This window comes from Bos indicus x Bos taurus, chromosome 6 (assembly GCF_003369695.1).
Source record: "Bos indicus x Bos taurus breed Angus x Brahman F1 hybrid chromosome 6, Bos_hybrid_MaternalHap_v2.0, whole genome shotgun sequence".
NCBI classification, from domain to species: Eukaryota; Metazoa; Chordata; class Mammalia; order Artiodactyla; family Bovidae; genus Bos; species Bos indicus x Bos taurus.
Window position 1 is genome coordinate 77579656 of NC_040081.1, and position 24979 is coordinate 77604634.

The following is a 24979-nucleotide window of genomic DNA, read 5'->3' on the forward strand; positions in this document are numbered from 1 at the left end:
AGTCTATAATGTCAAAACCGTTAGGTATTTTTGTTTTCCCTTTTCAACCTTTTGTGGTTAGAATATATTTTAAGATTTATCCAGAATTAGTCTTATTTATTATAACTTTAGAATATAAATCTTAGGTCAATAAAAAAAAAATGATAGCAGATGAGAAATTGATGAGAGCCATTGATCAATGTCCCATTACCTCACTTTAATCAAATGCATTGTGTATTTCCTGTTCAACTTTGGTTCTAAACTGTAGTTAAGTTCATTTCTTTGGAACCAAATAAAATGAAAAAGCAACTTGTATTTTAAAGAAATGTTTTTGAGGTAGTGAAAGCAATACAATAACTAGTTTGACCAGAAAACCCCCCAAAATGAAAGCTTTATTACCAAATGTCATCATTTGTGTGTAAAATATATAAATGTATGAATATATATAGGGAAAATGAAATATAGATGTTATTTTGCTGTTGAATATTGTGACTGTTTATTTGGTCTTCATGAAACTAGTAACAGGGACATGTTGAAAGGTTGTTGTTGAATCACGCGAATACACCAGGATTCTTGGCCCCCGGAGGAGAAGAATTCAATCCGGGGCCAGAGACGAGGCTTGATCGCTCAGAGCTTTTGTGTAATAAAGTTTTATTAAAGTATAAAGGAGATAGAGAAAGCTTCTGACATAGGCATCAGAAGGGGGCAGAAAGAGTACCCCCCTGCTAGTCTTCAGCTGGATGTTATATAGTCACTAGCAGTCTGTTAATGAAAGAAAGGAATGTCTTAAAATTCAGAATGGCACCAGGCCCCTCACCCGTAAGATGCATTTTGGGATAATCTTGGCACCAAATGGTTTATCCTGGGCCATAAAATGATTAACTTGAATCTTGAAGAAGGGCAGACCACCATACAAATAGTTGCATTTACATAGATTAGGGGAACAATATCTGAGTATAACATACTGGTTTGTCAAGTAGGTTCTGGGCCAAGAGGCGGAACCGACTTGGAGACAGAGTTTGGGGTAAAGGCATAGTACATTAGCATAGCTTAAGACAAACATTTCCATAAGAAAAAGGCATTGGTTATCTCTAGGCGAAACCAAGTGTCATTATGGCAACACAGTATTTTAAGAGAAACCTCCCTTTAAATTTGTATAGAGAAGGAAAAAATATTGTTTTAAGAGAGATAAAAATGTCTGACACTTGCAGGCTATTTCCTCCATTTGGAGACCCCTGGCCTTCCTGCCTGTTACCCTCTCAATGTCAACAACCTTTGGAAAGCTTACACAAATTGTATTAATTATAAAGCTATTAAATTGACTTAATTATGCTATCTCACTAGCAGAAAACAAATAAGTTAGTTCAAGCCTCTAGAATACATATTATGAATTTTTTAAAAAATCATGTATCTATTTTTTACAGTTAGTCTTTGTTGCTATGTGTGGGTGTTCTCTAGTTGCGGTGAGTGGGGGCTGGTCTTCTTTGCAGAGCATGGGCATCTCATTGTGGTGGATTCCCCTACTGTGGAGCACAGGCTCTAGGGCACACAGGCTTCAGTAGTTGTGGCACACGGGCTCAATAGCTGAAGCTTGTGCGCTCTAGATAGCACAGGCTCAGTAGTTGTGCATGGGCTTAATTGCTCCATGGCATGTGGAATCTTCCTCTACCAGGGATCAAACCCTTGTCCTGTCCAATGGTAGGTGGATTCTTACCCACTGTACCACCAGGGAATATTATGAACTATCAAATACACATGTTCTTCCCATTCCTCCATAGTAGTTAAGTTGTGTATCAGTTCTGCTTATGAGATTGGGTTGTAGAAGAGGCATTCCTTCCAGATCTCACTTCAGTGTGAATATTTTGCAATTATCAGGGATGACTTGTGCTTTATTCAGTGAATACCTCTCTCCTTCCCACACTGAACTTTGATATCAAATTAAAATACAGATAGGATTGCACCTAAACACTTGTTATGAGCCAGGAGACCTTATGAAATGATTTCATTATCATCTCTAATTTACAGAAGAGTACAAAAAAGTTAAAAAACTTGCCCAATAGCACACAACTAGTAAGGTGGCAAAGTACAATTGCAGACTCAGCAGATCTGGTTCCAAATCCCACACTGATTTTAGCATCTGAGAATTCTGTCTCAATTCATGTGTTGACATTTCCTATTATATACTTAGGCAATCATAATAGGTGCTATTTTAAAAATAAATAAATACTAGGTTTGTGTCTTAACCCACCCAGATTTTAGGACCTGTCATTTCTGCAATAAACTTGGAAATCATTTAGGCTTTAATAGAAAACTTCTATTAAACCTTACCTCAGGGAACATTTTGGGAAGATAAAGCAATGTTTCTGTTCTGCCCTCTATAGATTTTTTTTTTTTTAATTTAACAATGCAAAAGGAAAAGAAGCAACTATAGTCAACTCTGAGATGTTCTAAATAGGAAACTGTTTACAAATGGGGTGCTTTAGCTAAAATACTGAGTCTTTAAACTGACAGTAAATACATCAGACACACTCCTTATTATCTTAGTTTTGCAATTGAAAATGTATAAGGTGCAATATTTTTTCATTATATATTTTGAGCATATTTTAACAACTGCTTTGTGGGACAAAAATATTGCACCTTATACATTTTCAGTTGCAAAACTAAGATAATAAGGAGTGTGTCTGATGTATTTACTGTCAGTTTAAAGACTCAGTATTTTAGCTAAAGCACCCCATTTGTAAACAGTTTCCTATTTAGAACATCTCAGAGTTGACTATAGTTGCTTCTTTTCCTTTGGAATTTTTAAATTAAAAAAAAATAAAATCTATAGAGGGCAGAACAGAAACATTGCTTTATCTTCCCAAAATGTTCCCTGAGGTAAGGTTTAATCAATGTAAGGTGCTTCACTAATGTTAAAATGGTTGGTCCATAAAGAACTGGCATAGGTTTTGTCACATATGGAGCTTTCAGAGCATTTCTAATGAATTAAGAAGATCAGTGAATCCCAGAAAGAATACTTCCTTGCACTCAAGAGGTCAATGTCCTCTGTTTGGCTTCAGAGAATACATAAACTTTTTTGTTGTTTGATTTCTATCCGGCACCTCCTTTTTTTGGCATGTCCTGTTGGCATCACCCCATAGAGAACTTCCTGGAAAGCAGATCAGATTGCTGTGATCCAGAAATGCTTTTGTCTGGTTTCTAGGTCATGTTTTAAACACAGAACAAATGACAGAGCTAAGCATACTATGTGGAGATACTCAGTCATTAAACTCATGAGGGACTTTTTTTTTTTTTTTTTAACAATGCAAAGTACTCAACTTGCAAGTAGAACTATTTTATGTACAAAGCCAGTGATGTAGATTTTTAGCCAGAACTTGGAAAAGCTGGGAAAAATATCAAGAAAAACTTTTATCAAAAGGCAGATTAGTTTTTGAAGTTGGTGTTAATTGGCAGCAAGGTGTTTCATTATGAAGCTGAATTTTTAACAGTTGTTACTTGGTTACTATGAAAACACCAGCCAGAAGAAAACACTGCAGCTTAAGGGGTATTCCCCCAGTCTCTGCCACTCCCTCTCCCAATGTGTCAATACTGTGAGTCCTGTTTTAGAACACCAATGTACTGCCTGGAAAGTGCCTGTGTTTGCTGTTTATTCAACTTATTTCCGGATTAGATGCATATTTCATAATCAACAGGTTCAAGGAAGATCACTTTCAAACTGCCAGTGGTGTATTTTTCTGTTGTGCAATTCTCTATGTTTGAGTGAAATCTTAAGACCTTAATGGAAAATTGTCTTTTCTTGCAACCCAGAGTATTGAGCTAACCGTGGGAAATATATAAATTGTAACTAGAAAGACAGTTCTTTTGGATGAAGCAGAGAGAACCTTGGTACTTTATCTCTATGTGTGAGTGTACTTACTGCTGATTTTTTTTTTTTTTTTTAAGGAAAAATGCTCAAAGGCCATAGGTAGCAAGCTCCAAGTGCTTACTCTCCTTCCTAGTAGTAAACAGCACAAATGTTTCTCTTCCAAAGCCCTGGGAGTATGTATGCTTTGATATTTTTCCCATAGTGACATTTTACTAGCTGGCTAAGAAAAAAATTGGTTTGCTTAGTGAGTTCTTTGGAGAGGCAATGGCACCCCACTCCAGTACTCTTGCTGGAGAATCCCAGGGACAGAGGAGCCTGGTGGGCTGAAGTCTATAAGGTTGCTAAGAGTTGGACACGACTGAGCAACTTCACTTTCACTTTTCACTTTCATGCATTGGAGAAGGAAATGGCAACCCACTCCAGTGTTCTTGCCTGGAGAATCCCAGGGACAGAGGAGCCTGGTGGGCTGCTGTCTATGGGGTCGCTCAGAGTCGGACACGATTGAAGCAACTTAGCAGCAGCAGCAGGAGCAGAGAGTTCTTAACCTATACATAACAAATTCTTGTATTGTCCTGTCTTTAGTCATCCTTTTGATTTCTATTATGTTCAGCATCTAGTTTTATGGTGATGTATAGAGGAAATCATTTTTGTGGTGATGTGATGGAAGTGTTAGTTTGAATTACTTGCCAACAGTTTCCCAGCCAAATAATTTAATTATGTGATTATAGTCTTATTGAAGCCTTTGCTATTGATTTTAAGAAAGAAGCATAGCTCTATTTGTTGTCCTTCAGAACAAAAAGCAGGTTTTCCTGTTGTCTTGCAAAGTCTCAGCTAGGATTTTACAGCACAAAATAATGAATGCTTCCACTGCAGCATGTCACAGGGGAGGCTGGGACAATACTGAACTCATGCACACCAGTGATTCTTACTTGCTGGGCAGCATGTATGCCTGGATTTCTGACAGCCCTGTGGGTTCACTAGAGACCTCTGTCATTCTGTTCATCTTCTTATAGGCAATGGTCGAGACAGTTAACAACCTCCTCCAGCCACAAGCCTTGAATGCCTGGAGAGACCTGACTACAAGTGATCAACTGCGTGCAGCCACCATGTTGCTTGACACTGTGGAGGAAAGTGCCTTTGTGCTGGCCGATAACCTTTTGAAGACGGACATTGTCAGGGAGAACACAGACAATATTCGTAAGTGGCTTTTGTTATACAGAAGGGCCAGAGAAGGACAAGAAAGAACTATCATCTTGTTCAGCAGAAGAGGGAAAGAAAAAAGTATCATCTATGGTGGACCACATATTATGAGTGGTACTTTATTTCAGGGGAGATAAGTTATTGTTTTTTCTATACTTAGGAGGGTATCACTTGTTGTTAACTTAGGAGTGTCCTCATAATCACACATGAGTATTTCCAAGGACATTTCAATACTGACTATATTAGCCTGACCTGAGATCAAGGACAGTGAGACCCCCCCCCCTTTTTTTTTTTTTCAATTTTTATGTATGAAACTGATGTATACATATAAGTTTCTATCTATGGAGGGTAGTATTTTAAATTTTACCCTACGGGTCACTTCAGTTATAATAAGAATCTCTCTGAATTATAAACTATAAAGAAGGTAGTAATTTAAGTTAAAGTGTTAAAAATAATTTTTGATAATTGTGTTGCTAGCTCATAAAAAGTATAAATCTAATTAGTGTGTTTAAGGATGTAGCTGACAGTTTTATTTCAGAAGACTTGATAAAATTATTTCAAAGTTATTAGGTTTAAAGATAAATCAATATTGATATAATAGTAGAGTGCCAGATTATAAAAAGATTTCACTTAATTCATAAAATAAAGATAACATTTTGAAAGTAAACTGATAGTCAATGACAAATTGTATTTGAGCTTTAATTTTAAATTCTAGGCTTTATAATTGATAGTCTTACTTATCTGATTTTTAATAATTTTATTTGCTTTATTTTGAAAAAAATTGAAATACTAAAAAAAAAAGAATTTCTATAAACACTGAACTACTATAAAGTAGAGCAGATGAAGATCAGTTCTAGTGTTTTGATTTCAGAAATGTTTCAGTAATTAGATTATCTTAACTTTGGCATGTTTCTCAATGAGTACTGACATCTTTTTACCATTAATAGAATTGGAAGTTGCAAGGCTGAGCACAGAAGGAAACTTAGAGGACCTGAAATTTCCAGAAAACACCGGTCATGGAAGCACTATCCAGCTTTCTGCAAATACTCTAAAACAAAATGGCCGAAATGGTAAGTTAGAATGTGTCTATTAAGTTTGATGGAATTGAACTTGTCATTAATTCATTGAGTCTTAGGTTGGAATTTTAGATGGACTTGAACTTGTCATTAATTCATTGAGTTTTAGGTTGGAATTTTAGATCTGCTATCTAAAATCTTCTCTCTCCTCTCACTCCACTGATCTCTTTCTTCTCCTCTTTCTTAGCTTCTGCACTAACAATAGTTTAATGATATTTGCTCTACAAAATTCCCAGTTATATTTGGAAATTGTTGTTACCTTTCAGATGTAGAAAAATATCAGAAACTTGAATGTGAGGAAAATTGATAGACAACAAAATCCAGAAGTTCTGACTTTTTCCTTTGGAAGGAGTAACACCCACCAACTTGACAGATTTTGCTTCTAACATTTCTAGTGGAAATTTTATTTATAATTTAAAAATTATAAATAAATCATTTGCTATAAACTGCATGGACTTTGAGGGCATTATGCTAAGTGAAATAAGTCAGATAGAGAAACACAAGTATCTCATTTACATGTGGAATCTTAAGAAAAAACAAACTAGCTAACTGATAAAGAAAACAGACTACTGGTGGCTAGAAGTGAAGGGTGAGGGTAAGCAAAATGAGGGTAAAATGTAAAGACTTCTATTTATGAAATAAATAAGTCATGAGGATGGTGACTATCATTAATGATGCTAGATTACCTGTTTTGAAAATTGATAAAACAATAGATTTTAAAACTTCTCTCAAGAAAAAGAAAATTAACTCTCTATGGTGATGAATGCTAACTAGACTTATTGTGGTGTCATTTCATAATATATACAAATATCAAGTCACCATGTTGTACACCTTAAACTAACATAATGTTATATGCCAATTATATCTCAATTTAAAAAAGAAATCAAGACTGGACTGTCTAGATCACAGAGAGCATGCTAAAAACGGAGAGGAGCTGGAGCAGCTGAGGCAGGAAGGAATTGGACTAGGGAGCATGTGATAGGTCTGTGAAGTCATTTTATTTCTTCCTAAGTGTAAGCTGGGATGAAGAACTCTCTGTCAACACATGTATACCTGTGGCGGATTCATTTGGATATTTGGCAAAACTAATACAATTATGTAAAGTTTAAAAATAAAATAAAATTAGAAAAAAAAAGAAAAGAAAAAAAAATTAAATTAAAAAAAAAAAGTAAAAGATAAAAAAAAAAAAAAAGAACTCTCTGTCAGTAGGATAAACTGATGTGGGCCAAGAGCCAAAGAAGGGAAACCATTAGGAAGAATCAGGAATCTGATTTCGCTCTACAGAAAATCTTAGCACTGCCTCAATATTCACACTTAGTAACAAAATAAATACAATTTTAAGTTAGGGCTGATAAAATTTCCAATACTAAAGAATTTTGTTCTGCTGGCAACAAACATAATCTGTTTTTCTTGATATTATTTAAGTCTCTTCTTTTTCAAAACGATTTACCTTGTAATATGAAACATCAGCTCTGAGCTGGTTGTACAACATGAAGTCATCTTCCTATCACATAGCAGGTTAAAAGATATCACCTCCTTATTTAAAAATGTTAATATTAGTGAGGCTTGAGACATACTGTCTATGAGATTATTTTTTTAATATTTATTTAATTTTAATTATACTCAGTTACTATAATCTAGTACTAAATTGATCTGTATCTACTGGTTCCATTGTCCAAAAGCATCTATTTACATTTTCTGTATGCTTTGCAAAGGAAAAGCATAGAAACATCATCAAAAATAAGTTAATAAGGATCTCCATGAGAACAAGAAGCTTTCCCAATATGTTCTGTGCCTGGCACATGGATGCAATCACTAAGGGTTTATCAAATAAATGTATGGATTTTCAGATATAAAGCCAATGAAGATTGAAATATGTCTACATTAGTCATATAGACATATAGTTTACATAGTTACATAGTTTTGAACTCATTTTATTTGCTAAATTAATGTGTGCATGTGTATGTGTGTGTTTTAGGCCACATTTAAGCATGAATTCTGGAGTGGAGATTTTGTAACAATTATATATGTTAAATTTCACTGGTAAAGCAAGGTGGGATGACAGTCTGATGCCATTCCACAAGGGGAAATTGGTATGAATTATCACCAGTTATAAGCCAATTAAAATAGCCGTTGTTTCTGTCAATGAGAAAAATACATAGCCATTCCTAAAGTTTAGCCCCCCAAAAATTAACATTTTTATGTTAAATATAGAGGAAAAGAACTAAAATTAAATGCTATGTTGTAACAGTCAAAAAGTATTTAGTACATTATTGTTTGTATTAGAAAGTATAAGAATGCCCCTTTCCGTTATGTGGTCAGATAATAATCTCTTTACTGGATTAGAAATCTTATAGTATTACTGAGACAGCTAGATAATCAGGTCCAGAAAACATACAAGATCAAGGAGGCCGACAGAAGCCTGTGTCATCACAAAGAAACAGTTCTGTGAGACGTCACTGCTGCCACAAGGGAAGGGGCTGCTGCTGCTGCTCCACCTCCTACTTCCTTGAGTCACTAATTCCCCATCTGAAATCTGAGGCTAGTGCATCTGACTGGACACGTTGAACTTATGTGCCCTGAGCAACCTCTTTGAAAGGCAAGCTGGGAAAGCAAATATATGTCCCTTTTGTGTCTGTAAGTATCTAAGAGTAGGGCATTTCCCAAACGTGGGAGTGCAATTTAGATATTGGACAGCCCCCTCCTTCCTCAAAAAATGTATTAATTTTTATCTTTATTCCCACTTCACTTTACAATTCAGGGATTTCCATGTCAGTTACTACAGTGGTCAGGACAGTGCCTGTCTCTTGGGGAACCAAAATGGATTTATACTGGAAGGAAGACATAGGGCTTTAAGAAAGGAAATTATGTAAAATTTAAGAGAAACATACTAAAAAGTTAATTTTACAGGGGATTTATATGTAAGAGATTGTCATAAGAGAAAAAATAAGGTAGAAGGACATAAGAAGATGTCATCTTGAATATGATAGTTGAGGTTTAAGACAGGTAAGGAATTTTTAAAATTCATTGAAATAGTTAATTTACAGTGTTATATTTACAATATAAATATCCATTGTTTTCCATTATGGTGTATTGCAGGATATTAAATATGCTGCACTCTATAGTAGGGCATTGTTGTTTAATCATTCTCTACCTAATTTGTATCTGCTAATCTCAAACTCCCAATCCTTCCCTCTCCCAGACTCCCTCCCCTTCAGTAACCACAGGTAAAGATTTTGAATATTTTATTTTGTTTTAATTGAAATTGAGAAATAATTGGAATATAATAATGTACTTAAGTGTTTGATCTCCTTGCTTGATCTGATCTGACAGCAAACAGATCAAACAAGTCAGTCCTAAAGGAAATCAACCCTGAATACTCACTGGAAGGACTGATGCTGAAGCTGAAGCTCCAATACTTTGGCCACCTGATGCAAAGAGCTGACTCATTGAAAAAGACCCTGATGCTGGGAAAGACTGAAGGCAGAAGGAAAAGAGTGGAGCAGAAGATGAGATGGTTGGATAGCATCACAGATGCAATGAACACGAACATGGGCAAGTTCCAGGAGATGGTGAGGGACAGGGAAGCCTGGCGTGCTGCAATCTGTGGAGTCACAAAGAGTCGGACATGACTTGGCGACTGAACAACAGGATCTTAAGTATTTAGCTTGATGAATTTGACAGTTATACATTCCTCTGTTACATCACATGAAATAAGATGAGTGATGTTTTTAAAGTGCTGCACTCAATATGGCAGCAAATTTGGAAAACTCAGCAGTCACAGGACTGGAAAATTTCAGTTTCATTCCAATCCCAAAGAAGGGCAATGTCAAAGAATGTTCAAATTTTTGTACAGTTGTGTTCATTTCACATTCCAGTAGGTTATGCTTCAAGCTAGGCTTCAGCGGTGTGTGAACTGAGAACTTCCAGATGTAAAAGCTGGGTTTAGAAAAGGCAGAGGACACAGAGATCTTATTGCTAGCATTTACTGATCATAAAGAAAGCAAGGGGATTCCAGCAAAGCATCTACTTCTACTTCATTGACTCAACTAAAGCCTTTAACTTATATAACATATAAGTTATATATAACTTTATAAGTTATATAAGTTATAACTTTAACTTATATAACATATAAGTTATATAAGCATATAACAACAAACTGTTGGAAAATTCTTAAAGAGATAGTAATACCAGACCACCTTACCTGTCACCTGAGTAATTTATATGCAGTTAAAGAGGTTCATGACATTGTACAGGAGACAGGGATCAAGACCATGCCCAAGAAAAAGAAATGTAAAAAAGCAAAATGGCTATGTGAGGAGGGCCTCACATGTAGCTAAGAAAATAAGAGAAACGAAAAGCAAAGGAGAAAAGGAAAGATATACCCATTTGAATGTAGAGTTCCAAAGAATAGCAAGGAGAGATAAGAAAGCCTTCCTCAGGGATTAATGCAAATAAATAGAGGAAAACAATAGAATGGGAAAGACTAGAGATCTCTTCAAGAAAATTAGAGATGCCAAGGAAATATTTCATGCAAAGATGGGCTCAATAAAGGACAGAAATGATATGGACCTAACAGAAGCAGAAGATATTAAGAAGAGGTGGCAAGAATACACAGAAGAACTATACAAAAAAGATCATCACAACCCAGATAATCATGATGATGTGATCACTCACCTAGAGCCAGTCATCCTGGAATGTGAAGTTAAGTAGGCCTTAGGAAACATCAGTACGAAAAAAGCTGGTGGAGGTGATGGAATTCCAGTTGAGTTATATAAAATCTTAAAAGATGATGCTGTGAAAGTGCTGCACTCAATATGCCAGCAAATTTGGAAAACTCAGCAGTGGCCACAGGACTGGAAAAGGCCACTTTTCATTCCAATCCCAAAGAAAGGCAATGCCAAAGAATGCTCAAACTACCTCTCAATTGCACTCATTCACACACTGGTAAAGTAATGCTCAAAATTCTCCAAGCCAGGCTTCAGCAATATGTGAACCGTGAACTTCCTGATGTTCAAGCTGGTTTTAGAAAAGGCAGAGGAACCAGAGATCAAATTGCCAACATCTGCTGGATCATGGAAAAAGCAAGAGAGTTCCAGAAAAGCATCTATTTCTGCTTTATTGACTATGCCAAAGCCTTTGACTGTGTGGATCACAGCAAACTGGAAAATTCTGAAAGAGATGGGAATACCAGACCACCTGACCTGCCTCTTGAGAAATCTGTATGCAGGTCAGAAAGCAGCAGTTAGAACTAACTGGACATAGGATAACAGACTGGTTCTAAATCAGGAAAGGAATACATCAGGCTATATATTGTCACCCTGCTTATTTAACTTATATGCAAAGTACATCATGAGAAATGCTGAGCTGAATGAAACCCAAGCTGGAATCAAAATTTCCAGGAGAAATATCAATAACCTCAGATATGCAGATGACACTACCCTTATGGCAGAAAGTGAGGAAGAACTAAAGAGCCTCTTCATGAAAGTGAAAGAGGAGAGTGAAAAAGTTGGCTTAAATCTCACCATCAGAAAAGTAAGATCATGGCATCTGGTCCCATCACTTCATGGCAAATAGATGGGGAAACAGTGGCAGACTTTATTTTTGGGGTTCCAAAATCACTGCAGATGGTAACTGCAGCTATGAAATTAAAAGATGCTTACTTCTTGGAAGAAAAGTTATGACCAACCTAGACAGCATATTAAAAAACAGAGACATTACTTTGTCAACAAAGGTCCATCTAGTCAAAGCTATGGTTTTTCCAGTAGTCATGTATGGATGTGAGAGCTGGACTATAAAGAAATCTGAGGGCCACAGAATTGATACTTTTGAACTGTGGTGTTGAACACTCTTGAGAGTCCCTTGGACTGCAAGGAGATCCAACCAGTCCATCCTAAAGGAAATCAGTCCTGAATGTTCATTGAAAGGACTGATGTTGAAGCTGAAACTCCAATAATTTGGCCACCTAAAGTAAAGAACTGACTCATTTGAAAAGATCCTGATGCTGGGAAAGATTGAATGCTGGAAGAAGGGCACGACAGAAAATGAAATGGTTGGATCACATCACTGACTCAAAGGACATGAGTTTGGGTAAACTCCAGGAATTTGTGATGGACAGGGAGGCCTGGTGTGCTGCAGTCCATGGAGTCACAAAGAGCTGGACCTGACTGAGTGACTGAACTGAATTGAACTAAAAGTAGCAACAGTTAGAACTGGACATGGAACAACATATTGGTTCAGAATTGGGAAAGGAGTACAACAAGCCTATATATTGTTTCTCTGCTTATTTAACTTCTGTGTAGAATATATCATGTGAAATATTTGACTAGATGAATCATAATCTGGAATTAAGATTGCCAGGAGAAATATCAACAACCTCAGATATGCAGATAATACCACTCTAATGGCAGAAATTGAGGAGGACCTAAAGAATCTCTTGATGAGGGTGAAAGAGGAGAATGAAAAAGCTAGTTTGAAACTCAACAAAAAACTAAGATCATGGCATGTGGTCCCATCACTTCATGGCAAATAGAAGGAGAAACTGTAAGCAGTGATAGACTTTAATTTCTTTTGCTCCAAAATCACTGTAGATAGTGACACCAGCCATGAAATTAAAAGGTGCTTATTCCTTGGAAGGCAAGCTATGACAAAGCTAGACATCAGAGACATCACTTTGCAGATGAAAGTCCATACAGTCAAAGCTATGTTTTTTCTAGTAATCATGTACAGATATGAGAGTTGGACTATAAAAAAAGGCTAAATGCCAAAGAATTGACATTTTTGAATCACGGTGCTGGAGAAGTCCCTTGGACTGCAAAAAGATCAAACCAGTCAATCCTAAAGGAAATCAACCCCGAATATGCATTTAAAGGACTGATGCTGAGCTCTAATACTTTGGCCAACTGATAAGAAGAGCTGACTCACTAGAAAAGACCCTGATTCTGGAAAAGACTGAATTCAAAAGGAGAAGGGGTGCCAGAGGAAGAGGCGGTTAGAGAGCATCACCAACTCAATGGACATGGATTTGAGCAGACTTCAGGAGATAGTGTAGGACATGGAACCTGGCATGCTGTAGTCCATGGGATTGCAAAAAGTTGGACATGACTTATCAACTGAACAGCAACCCAGAAAATGTCCTGATGTCTCTTTCTGCTTTTCTCACCCCATCTCCCGACCTGATGAACTGCTTTATTCTCATATTTCTAATTACAAATTTTATCTGTTCTTAGACTGGAATAATAAAGTGTGTACTCTTTCCATCTGTATTCTTTAACTCTGTATAATATTTTGTGGATTCAGTCATGATGCTCCATCTATCATTTGTTTGTTCTTTATTGATGTATAGTAATTCTGTTATTTTAATAAGCCATAATTTGTTTATTCTCCTATTGACATACTTTGAGTTGTTTCTATTTTTGGACTTTTGTGAATAAGGTAGCTATAAACATGCTTTATACAACCTTTTCTTTCTTTGTGTATATATGTTTCCATGTATCTAGCAAGGGTAGATATATGTTTAACTTTATAAGAAATTGCCAAATATTTTTCCAAATAGTTGAACTCCCACCAATAGTATGCAGAGGTTCATTTGTTCCACACTTTTACCAACATTAGTGTGGCTAGTCTTTTGTAGTGTGAGTTGTGGAGATTCTAGTGGGTATTGCTATCTCAATATTATTTTGATTTTTACTTCCCTAATTATGAATAATGTTGACAGTTTTTCTTGTATCTATTAGCTTTTTACATATCTATAATAAAGTATAATAATACTTTGTAATAATTTTATGTGTTTTGCCATTTTAGTATGAAATTAATTATTTGTTGAGTAGAAGAAATGCTTTATGTATTTATGAGTCATATGCATTTATATTTCCTAGTTTGTGGCTATCTTATTAATTTTCTTAATATTGTATTTGGTAGACACAGATTTTCAATTTTGATAAAGTTTAGTTTGCCATCTTTTTCTTTTATAATTAGTGGCTTTCAGGTCCTATCCAAAGAATCTTTGCTTTCCCCAAGATCACATAAATATCTGATATTTTGTTCCAGACTCTCTTTGATTTGAATGAGATAGGGATTGAGGGTTTTGTTTTTTTTTTTTTTTAGTACTGATATGTTATTTTCGTATCATTAGACTCTCCTTTCCTCATGAATGACTGGCACTTTGGTTGAAATGAATGTTTGAATTTTGTTGTGAATATATATAATATAATATAAATTTGATTATAATCTAATTAGAAACATCTAGTCTAAAAAGGATGTACAAGCTAATTAGTTTCTTCCCAATTTATATGTACTTATTTTAGGAGAGATCAGAGTGGCCTTTGTCCTTTATAACAACTTGGGTCCTTATTTGTCCACGGAGAATGCCAGCATGAAGTTAGGAACAGAGGCCATGTCCACCAATCATTCTGTTATCGTCAATTCTCCAGTTATTACAGCAGCCATAAACAAAGAGTTCAGTAATAAGGTTTATTTGGCTGATCCTGTGGTGTTCACTGTTAAACACATCAAGGTAAGAAAATGTTTATCCACATTATATTTGTTGTAAGTATGAAGTACATTAATTTCCTTTCATTGTCCCTATTATTTGACATATAGAGATCCATTTTCTATAAAATAGTGACTTTTTTCCCCAAAGTGAGGGAGGAGAGTAATTCTTATATATGTATATCAATTCAGTTCAGTTCAGTCGCTCAATCGTGTCTAACTCTTTGTAACCCTATGGACTGCAGCATGCCAGGCTTCTCTGTCCATTACCAACTCCTGGAGCTTGCTCTCAAACTCATGTCCATCGAATCAGTGATTCCATCTAACCATCTCATCCACCATTGCCCCCTTCTTTTCCTGCCCTCAATCATTCCCAGCATTAGGGTATTTTCCATTGAGTCAGTTCTTCGAATCAGGTGGCCAAAGTATTGGAGCTTCAGCTTCAGTGTCAGTCCTTCCAATGAATATTCAGGATTGATTTCCTTTAGCCTTGACTGGTTTGATCTCTATGCAGTCCAAGGGATTCTCAAGAATCTCTCCAACACCACAGTTCAAAAGTAGCAATTAGGTAAAAGTATAGATGGATTTATAAATACTTAATTGTAATTAAAAAGAACTAGAAATATGTTCAGTGGAACTGGGCATAACTACACATCTGACATTACAAGTAATTATGCCCTTTGTGTGTAGATATAATTTTATGCATATGCAAAGATTGTAGTGTAAATTGAATGAAAAATTTTAAAAACTGTTCTCTCAGAGAGGCTTTCCTGGTGACTCAGATGGTAAAAAATCTGCCTGCAATGCAGGATTCCCAAGTTTGATCCTGGGGTTGAGAAAATCCCCTGTAGAACAGAATGACAACCCATAGTTCTTAGAGTACTAAGTATCTTTGCCTAGAGAATTTCATGGACAGAGAAGTCTGGTGGGCTACAGTCCATGGTATAGCAAAGAATCAAACAAGACTGAGCAATTTTCACTTTCACTTTTCTTCCACTTTCACTTTTATCATCTCAGAAGTTTATTATATACAGCAATTCTTTGCTTTGTAGGATATATTAATTGATGTGATTCTGAGATAATACTAGTATCTCTTCAATATTATTTTTAAATGAATTCACCTGGAATCAAGGGGAATAAATAACATATATTCATATATTCACATTTATTTAGAATTGATAAGCCCCACTTAATATGAAAACATTGGTAGACATCTCCAGAAATATTGGAACATAGTATGAAATTTTGTTAGATGTAAATAAAATGCCTACTTAATTTGCATGATCATAAAGTAGTTATTGGCTTTACTGATTTTTTTTGTTTGTTTTTTTCTGTAGCAGTCTGAGGAAAACTTCAATCCTAACTGTTCATTTTGGAGCTATTCCAAGCGCACAATGACAGGTTACTGGTCAACCCAAGGCTGTCGGCTCCTGACAACAAATAAGACACATACTACATGCTCTTGTAACCACCTAACCAATTTTGCAGTACTGATGGCACATGTGGAAGTTAAGGTAAGATATATAGCGTATGATAAAATTCCTTAGCATACAGTTAAGACACTAACTATAAAAAGTCTTACCTCTGCACCTATCTTAGTATTCTAGCTTTTGTAGTAATTCTATTCAAGAACTCTATGATGTTCAACCCATACCATAGTAGATGATTCAAATAACTCCTTTTTTTCTAGTATCAATATAGTTCATAATATTGAAATCTGATATGAAATAAAATTTTGCTGATAAAACTTCCCCTGTTATTCCCTGCTTTTATTTTGTATGAATAAATGTCAGACCATATCCTCATGATCTGGACAAGATAGGACCTCAGCATTACAGGCCAGGGCAATGGGGTTAAGAAGCTAGAATCTGTTAGGCTGAAGACTAAGGAGCCATGCATGAGATCAAATACTCTCAAAATGAGTGTTGGGAAAATAGCCATTAAACACATTGTAATAATGGTTCTGCCCATTCAAAAGACACAATTATAAGGAAAAATTCAGGTAATGGATTGTTTCCAAAATCATAAACATGACTAACTTGGATGCATCAGTCTCTTTCTAGGTGATTGGTTGTCATGGAAGGCAGGATGAGTATTTAGATTTCCGATATAGCTAGGATATAAAAATACAAAGGGATTACTAACTTGGCTATAGAGATTGATAGATGGGTTATAACAAGAAATTATGACTGTGAATTCTCTTCTCATCTTCCTGATGTGAATAAAAATAGAGGAAGTATCATTGGTTTTCCAATGCATCTTAAAACATGAAAACCATGGCAAAAATTTTATCTACCTGATATCATCAATCCAATAATTTTATCCAAAATTTTATTTGGCTCTGTCGAAGTTAAAAATGATAAAGGTAGAAGAAAACAAAATCCAAGCCCACTCAGCACCTAATAAATTACCTTAGCTGTGTCAACACAGTCAAATTTGGTCTTTTAAGGACTACAAACAGTATTTTGTCAGAACTTCACAAATTGATAAGCTAAGCAAGATTGGCCACACTAACAAATATTAGATTTAAACCTGGAATGTGTTCGTATGACTCTAGGATTCTCTCTTTTCAGCTTAGGGTATAAATTCAAACACAGGAAAATGTATCATATTTCAAGGAAGAAGAAAATACAATTTTTTGCTCAGTTCATTGCAATAACAATCTCTACTCAGTCCATTACACAAGAATCTTGACTGTGACCATTATTGTATGTCAAAAAGAGATAAAATAAATGGAAATCAGTATTTTCCTTCAGCAGTCAGTAACAAAGTATGCCCTGGATTTCTTATATCACAATCTCTTGAAGTTATGAGAATCATTCCCATCTTGATCATGCAATGTGAATTTGACACTTGAAAAACGAGAAGCAAACAGAATGATCATCTCTGAAAGTCCAAAAGAAAATGCAGCAACCAAACTTACATTAGACTAATGTCTAGAAATGAAGGCTAGTTTATTCATGCACAGTGAGATATGCAATAGCCAGTTAGAATAGATATTTACATTGTCTAGTTATCATTCTCTAATTCCACAGGAAAATCTATAAAGAAAACAAAATTACATTGGAGAATTTTGCTTGATTAGCTTGAAAAGAGCAAGAAGAATTAGCTGAGTCTAGATGCTGTTGCTATTAATCTGTGGTGCCCTGATGTATCTTCACTCCAGGGCTCTACCGATGTACTGAGTTGCTCTTTTCTATCATCTGTGTTATCCCTGCAATTCATTCAGTACTTCCTTCTTTCTTTTAAAGAATATTTTTCAAGCACCTAAGTAAAGATATTGATGTGTTACACAATAGGTTCTGAATAAATGTAACTCCCTCCTTCTAATCTGCCAGAGATACCAGAAGATTCTAGCATTCCAATGGAACTTAGGTCATTCATGATGCTTACACTTTTAAGGGGAAGGAAAGGGCAGAGAAATGAAGCTTCAGTCATAATTGTGATAAGCCTTATAATTGATACCTACACTGTGATTGAGGACACAGAAGGGGTTCATCTAAGGCAGGACTGATCAGAGAGAGGGCTTATCAAAAAAGTGACCTACGCTGAAGGATAAGTAGGATGAATTTAGTAAGGTAAACTGTGTAAAACTTGCATCAACCACATTCTTGGAACAGTTTGCCTTGGGTGCACTATTCTCTCTTATCTCTTTCCTACCTCAGCAACTGGTCCTTTTGAGCTTCCTTTGCTGGTGCCTCCCCATCTCCACAGCCTCTTGTGTTGCCCTGGCCAGGAGTGTAATCCTAGATGTACTCCAGGCACTATCCATTTCTCTGTAGTTGATCTCATATGGTGGTATGCTATAACCATCATCTCATGATCCCCAGGTTGCATCTCCATTTCTTAACTCCAGACTCCTAGATTCAATAGTTAACTTGATATATCCATCTAGACTTCTAATCAGTGTCAAAATTCCAGAACAACGCTTTTGGTGTTTTCCTACCAGTCTTTTCTTTCTTAGTAAATGGTTACTCTGTCTTTCCAAAAGCTCTGGAATAACCCATCCCCACAAAAGACTGTGCGAAGTAAGAGAAAGGAGGTCACTGGCCTCAGCCAATTTACAGTTTATCAAGGGAGAGAAGCATTAAGACTGATTTTTGAAGGAAAGGGATGCACTAAAGTGACAATAGGTCTTCCCAGGCGGTGCTAATGGTAAAGAACTCACCTGCCAGTGCAGGAGAAATAAGGGTTCGATCCCTGGGTTGGGAAGATCCCCTGGAGGAAGGCATGGTAACCCACTCCAGCATTCTTGCCTGGAGAATCCCACGGTCTGAGGAGTCCATAGGGTCACAATAGTCAGACACAACTGAAGTGACTTAGTACGCACACACATGAAGTGACAATATTACTGAAAACCTGCCTCTGTGCACCAGTACCAAAATGAATCTCAGATGCAGAATTTTGGGCGATTTAGGAAAGAACATTGCTTTACCAAGTAAAGGGGGCCACTGCAGGTTAATGCCCTCAAAATTGTGCAAGCCCACAATTGTGCATCCCTACAATGTGCTGTGAGGAGTCTTATATTTAGAGTTTGTAGGCAGGGTTGCTGATGAGGATCAGGGTGCATGCGGGGCCTGCATTCCTTCAATCCAGAGGTCATCTGGCATCAGGTGGTCTTTGGATGAGCTTCTGTGGTTTTTGAGGTTCTTCTGTGACCTTCTGTCTGCAATGAAGGAGGCTTCATTAAGTTAACAACTTCCATTTGGTGGGGGTTTTGGTTCTGTACAGAACTCAAAGACATTGCTATGTATATGCCTTAAGGAGGAACCAGAACCCTTTCCCAAGCCTGCACTATTATTTCTTGACTGCTCCTTCCTTGTCTCTTCATCTCTTCCCTTTTCTTATTAGCAACTGTTTGAATCTGTCCTTTGGAACTCAGGGAAGATCATGGAGGCTGAGTGAAGCCTGTTTCATATTAGAAATGGGGAACATGGAAAGACATTTTTGCCTGGGAGCCCCACAGGGTCCTGCTCAGTCCTACACAGCTGATTAACTACTTTTGAGTTTTCTCTGCTTCTCTTGTCTATGGAAACATTTGATTTTCTTCTCTTTTAGATTTTCTTCTCTTTCCATTATGAAAGTTTATATAATATAGTTTTATACCAAACTGTGGTAGTATGTATGGCATTTTAAAAAAACTTTTCATTATTGAAATCATGTGCAGATTTGTCTGCTGTTCCGTAAAATGTTGAATACACTAAATTCAAATATCTGTCTCTTCTCCTACTAGTAATTCTCTTTGTGAACAATCTATTTGGGAGGAGTATTTTAGTTTGCAGGATCATAAGTTTCAAACTAATTGACTAACGTTTCTACTGTGGTTTTTGAGAACACAGTAACAAATGCTTTAGAAATCACCGATAGCTGTTTCCTCTACTCAAATGATAATTCTTTGGGAGAGAATTTAAAAAGTCCCCGTGATCATTCCTGTCAGTTCAACTTGATGTTGATTTTTATTATGTTTAAAAGGCTTCATTTTCCTTAGTTTGATGCTTGCATCTCTCTTTTGCCCTCTCTTTTCTTTTTAGCTTAGTATATCCTATTGCTTCTACCTCAACATTACCCCAGTCCAAGTATAGGTATTATTTTTCTGTTTAAAAACATTGTATTTTTTAATTTAATATTGATTTAAAACAATTTGAACAATTTCAAACAATTTTGAAATTTTTAACTTCATACCATGGTTTCTGTGTGTCAGGTATTTTATAACTAGATTTTCTAAATTAGAAGGAAATACACTGTAGGGTTCTGCAGTGGGACATGAAGAAAAGTACTTGCTTTTTAAAAAGTCTAATTTTATTTTTAAAGTCCAAAAGAAAAGTTAAGAGTTTAAGAGAGGATTTTATTAGTGAAAAATAGAATGTTTAATGTTTGTTGATAAAGGTTGTACACTTTCATTCCCAGTTTTTTTATTCTCATTTTATATATTGTCATCTGTACTGTAATGGGTTTGAGGTGAAAGTAGAGATTAAAACTCATAACTGCTCTTGGGCTCCAAAATCCATGTGGATTGTGACTGCAGCCGTGAAAATAAAAGATGCTTCCTCCTTGGAAGAAGAGCTGTGACAAACCTAGACAGGGTATTAAAAATCAGAAACATCACTTTGCAGACAAAGGTCCATCTAGTCAAAGCTGTGATTTTCCCAGTAGTCATGTATGTATGTGAAAGTTAGACTATAAAGAAAGCTGAGCACTGAAGAATTGATGCTTTTGAACTGTGGTGTTGGAGAAGACTCTTCAGAGTCCATTGGACAGCAAGATCAAACCAGTCATTCCTAAAGGAAATCAGTCCTGAATATTCACTGGGAGGACTGATGCTGAAGCTGAAGCTCCAGTACTTTGGCCATCTGACACGAAGAGCTGACTCATTGGAAAAGATCATGATGCTGGGAAAGACTGAGGACAGAGAAGGGGGTGGCAGAGCTGAGATGGTTGGATGGCATCACTGACTCAATGGACATTAGTTTGAGCATACTCAGGGAGATAGTGAAGGACCGAGAAGCCTGGCATGCTGCAGTTCATGGGATCACAGTCAGACATGAGTTAGAGACTGAACAACAAGAGTATATAATACTTTAATTGATGTATTTATTCAGAGGGGAAAAAAAAAAACAAAAAACCAACTAGGTAACTCACAAATTGAATACCCTCCAAATATGTAAAATTCCATGAAAACAAAATGGTTTTAAAAATGTAAAATTTTATTGTATAATCTTAAATATTAACTCTATCAAAATTTTTGACAACTTCTTAGAACCAAGAATTATTATTAGATTTTCTTATCAAACAATTTCATAGTAATATGTTTCCTTCATAGATTTATTAAAATATGAAATTATTTATTTGCTAGTATGCTGTTTTATTGGAGAAGGCAATGGCACCCCACTCCAGTACTCTTGCCTGGAAAATCCCACGGACAGAGGAACCTGGTAGGCTGCAGTCCATGGGGTCGCTAAGAGTCGGACACGACTGAACGACTTCACTTTCACTTTTCACTTTCACGCATTGGAGAAGGAAATGGCAACCCACTCCAGTGTTCTTGCCTGGAGAATCCCAGGGACGGGGGAGCCTGGTGGGCTGCTGTCTTTGGGGTCGCACAGAGTCCGACACGACTGAAGCAACTTAGCAGCAGTAGCAGCAGCATGCTGTTTTATTGTCTGCCTCCTCTACTAGACCCTAAGCTCAGTATTATGAACAGAAACCTGAAAGAAATGAGAATCAGTCTTACAGATCATCTGGGGAAAGACTCTTCTAGGCAGAAGGGACAAGAACAAAATCCTGAACTGGGGGTAATTCTGATGTGAACTGCAAGAACAGTGTAGTTGGAGTGGAAAAAAAAAATTTTCGTTACTTATTTTCTCCACTCTTTATAGAACTTTAATAGAAAAAGATGAAACAGTGGTAAACACCCACATACTCCTTATTTGGAATTACATTTAAATTTTTGACACATTTGACTTTAACTTTTCTCTGTATGTACATAGCATATATAATGTATTATTTGACTCCTTGAAAGTAAATTGCTGATTTTATAACATTTAATTCCTAAATCTTGCAGCAAATGTGTTTCAGGAAAAGTCTCTACCGTTAAAACACACAAGAAATTTAACTTTGACTCAGTATTATCATCTACTGTATAATTCATACACAGGTGTTCTAGTTATCCTGATAAATTGCTTTATAGCCATTGTGTTTCCACTTAGGACCTAGTCAAACATCATGCATTACCTTTAGTTGTGACATTTCTTTGGTTTTCTTTAGAAGTAACGCCACCTATTTTTGTCTTTCATGAAAATGACATGTTGCAGAGTTCAGGTTATTTGTCCTATAGAATGTTTCACAATCTCAGTCTCTCTTATTGTTTCCTCATAGTTAGATCCAGGTTACATTTTTTGGGCAAAATAATACCTTGTAGGAGATGCTGTATCCTTCCCATTGTGTAGCTCACACGGTGAAAAATCTGCCTGCAATGCTGGAGACCTGAGTTCAATCTCTGGGTGGAGAAGATCCCTTGGAGAAGGGCATGGCAATTCACTCTAGGATTCTTGCCTGGAAAATCCCATGGACAGAGGAGCTTGGTGGGCTACAGTCTATGGGACTGCAGAGTCAGGCGCAACTGAGCGACTAACACTTTCACTCCCACTGGAAAAGGAAGCCACTTATAGGAGTCACTAAGTTTGATCACCTTGTTAAAGTTACATTGTATGGGAACATTTAAGTTTTTAATTAAGAGAAACGTGGATGAAAAGTTAGTTTTATCAATCTCAATTTATTTCATTGTAAATCACTTTATCCCACCCTTCATTTGTTCCTCAAATATTTAAGTACTGTTTTTGGGACGGACACAATTTGTGATCTAGTTTGTAATACAGATAAGTAATCAGCAAAATTAGTGTCTTATGAGAAATGTCTTATTGTTGTGTTAGAGAATGCTGTAGAAACACATGGTGGGCATGCTATTATTCAGTCAAGTCTGATTTTTTGCGACCCCATGAAAAATAGTTGGCCACCTCCCTCTGTCTATGGAATTTTCCTGTCAAGAATACCACAGTGATTTGCCATTTCCTCCTCCAGGTAGAAACACATAGGGGAAAGCCTTAATTTGACCTTAAGAGATTGAAGAAGATGCTCTAGATGAAATGCCATAACTTTAAGCAAAATGAGTGATGGGGTTGAGGTAGCATGAAATAGGGTTCAATTTTTTATGGTGTGTATTTTCAGTAAATTTTATATTATTTTAGAGAGTATTAGTTGCATTCTTCCTCTTATTTGTTTTATTTCTGAGACATAGCATTTTTAAGCAAAAAAAAAAAAAAAAACCTGCAATCTTCTAACACATCCTAAATCCTTACCCTTAAATTTCTCAGGTTCTTGATTGTCTTCAGTATATAAACATGGCTAAAAATAGCAGCTGGAGCTGCATCTGCAATTCTAGTGAGAAATACTTTATAAGAAAAATAAGTAATCAAGTTTAAGGAGATTGCAAAAAGTAGAGATTTGATAAGGACTTCAAGCCTCAGAGAGGCCAGTGATGGTAGGAACTAATATAATTTCTTTAATGTCTACTTACATTGTCTTATTTGATCCATAGCACCATAATAGGTATTGTCATCATAATTTATTTCCTTGTTTTATAATCTGAAGGGAAGTTAGGATAAGAAAATTTAGGAAACTTAGTGTCCTGATTCCAGCTAATTGCCTCTTCTTCTACAGCACATTATCTGAACTCACTGTACCCATTATTAATCAGGTAAATGAGGGTAATAAAATTATTTTCTAACATTGTCTCAGGGTTAAATTAGTGATTGAACAGCAAAATCTATTAAAATCTTGTTGAGAATTATAAAGATTTCTGAAAATATAAATTTTTAATTCACTGTATACTCAAGTGCCCTCAAAACCTTTGAGCTTTTCATCCTAGGAGTAGTTAACTATCAAGACTCCAATATTTAATTGAGTTTCTAATAATAAATAGTCCTCTACTGGTACATGAAAGAAAGACATTTAGACCAGTGCTTTGCATCACTGTTCAAAGTGACAGATTATTTTTTTTTACAATGAAATTGTCAAGTTATAAATAGATTTACAGCAAGATATCATCATAACTGCCCAAAACTTCCCAACGCTTCAAAATGGTTATGTGGACATTGTGAATTCCTATAATGTCAGCACCACCAAATTCAATTTAACTACAATCATAAGTTAGTACTAAGTATACATAATCCTTTCATTGATTGGATTTCTTCTTCATGTGTGAGATGATTTTTAAGATAGACCAAATGATGAAAAGACACTTGCTCCTTGGAAGAAAAGTTATGACCAGCCTAGATGGCATATTAAAAAGCAGAGACATAACTTTGCCAACAAAGGTCTGTCTAGATAAAGCTATGGTATTTCCAGTAGTCATGTATGGATGTGACAGTTGGACTATAATGAAAGCTGAGCACCGAAGAATTGATGCTCTTGAACTGTGGTGTTGGAGAAGAATTTTGAGAGTCGTTTGGACAGCAAGTAGATCCAACCAGTCCATCCTAAAGGAAGTCAGTCCTGAGTATTCATTGGAAGGACTGATACTGAAGCTAAAACTCCAATATTTTGGCCACCTGATGTGAAGAACTGACTCACTGGGAAAGATTGAAGGTGGGAGGAGAAATATCACTATTTCCTTCTTTTTTATGTTTGAATAATTTTCCATTGTGTATACTATATCTTCTTTATTCATTCTTCTGTCAGTAGACTTTTATGTTGCTTCCATGTCTTCACTTCAGTACAGTCGCTCAGTCGTGTCCAACTCTTTGTGACCCCATAGACTGCAGCACCCAGGCTTCCCTGTCTACCACCAACTCCCAGAACTTGCTCGAACTTG

At 36.2% G+C, this 24979-nt stretch overlaps 1 protein-coding gene across 23 annotated transcripts in view; it reads left to right on the forward strand.

Moving 5' to 3' along the window:
- The window catches only part of ADGRL3 (adhesion G protein-coupled receptor L3), a 945175-nt gene that overhangs the window by 786862 nt on the left and 133334 nt on the right, over positions 1 to 24979 (forward strand). For all 23 annotated transcript variants that reach the window (XM_027544604.1, XM_027544589.1, XM_027544593.1 and 20 more), the window contains 4 exons: positions 4858 to 5041; positions 5992 to 6114; positions 14427 to 14635; positions 15948 to 16124. In XM_027544604.1, coding sequence (XP_027400405.1) covers positions 4858 to 5041; positions 5992 to 6114; positions 14427 to 14635; positions 15948 to 16124 — 693 coding nt within the window. The remainder of the gene's footprint in view (positions 1 to 4857; positions 5042 to 5991; positions 6115 to 14426; positions 14636 to 15947; positions 16125 to 24979) is intronic.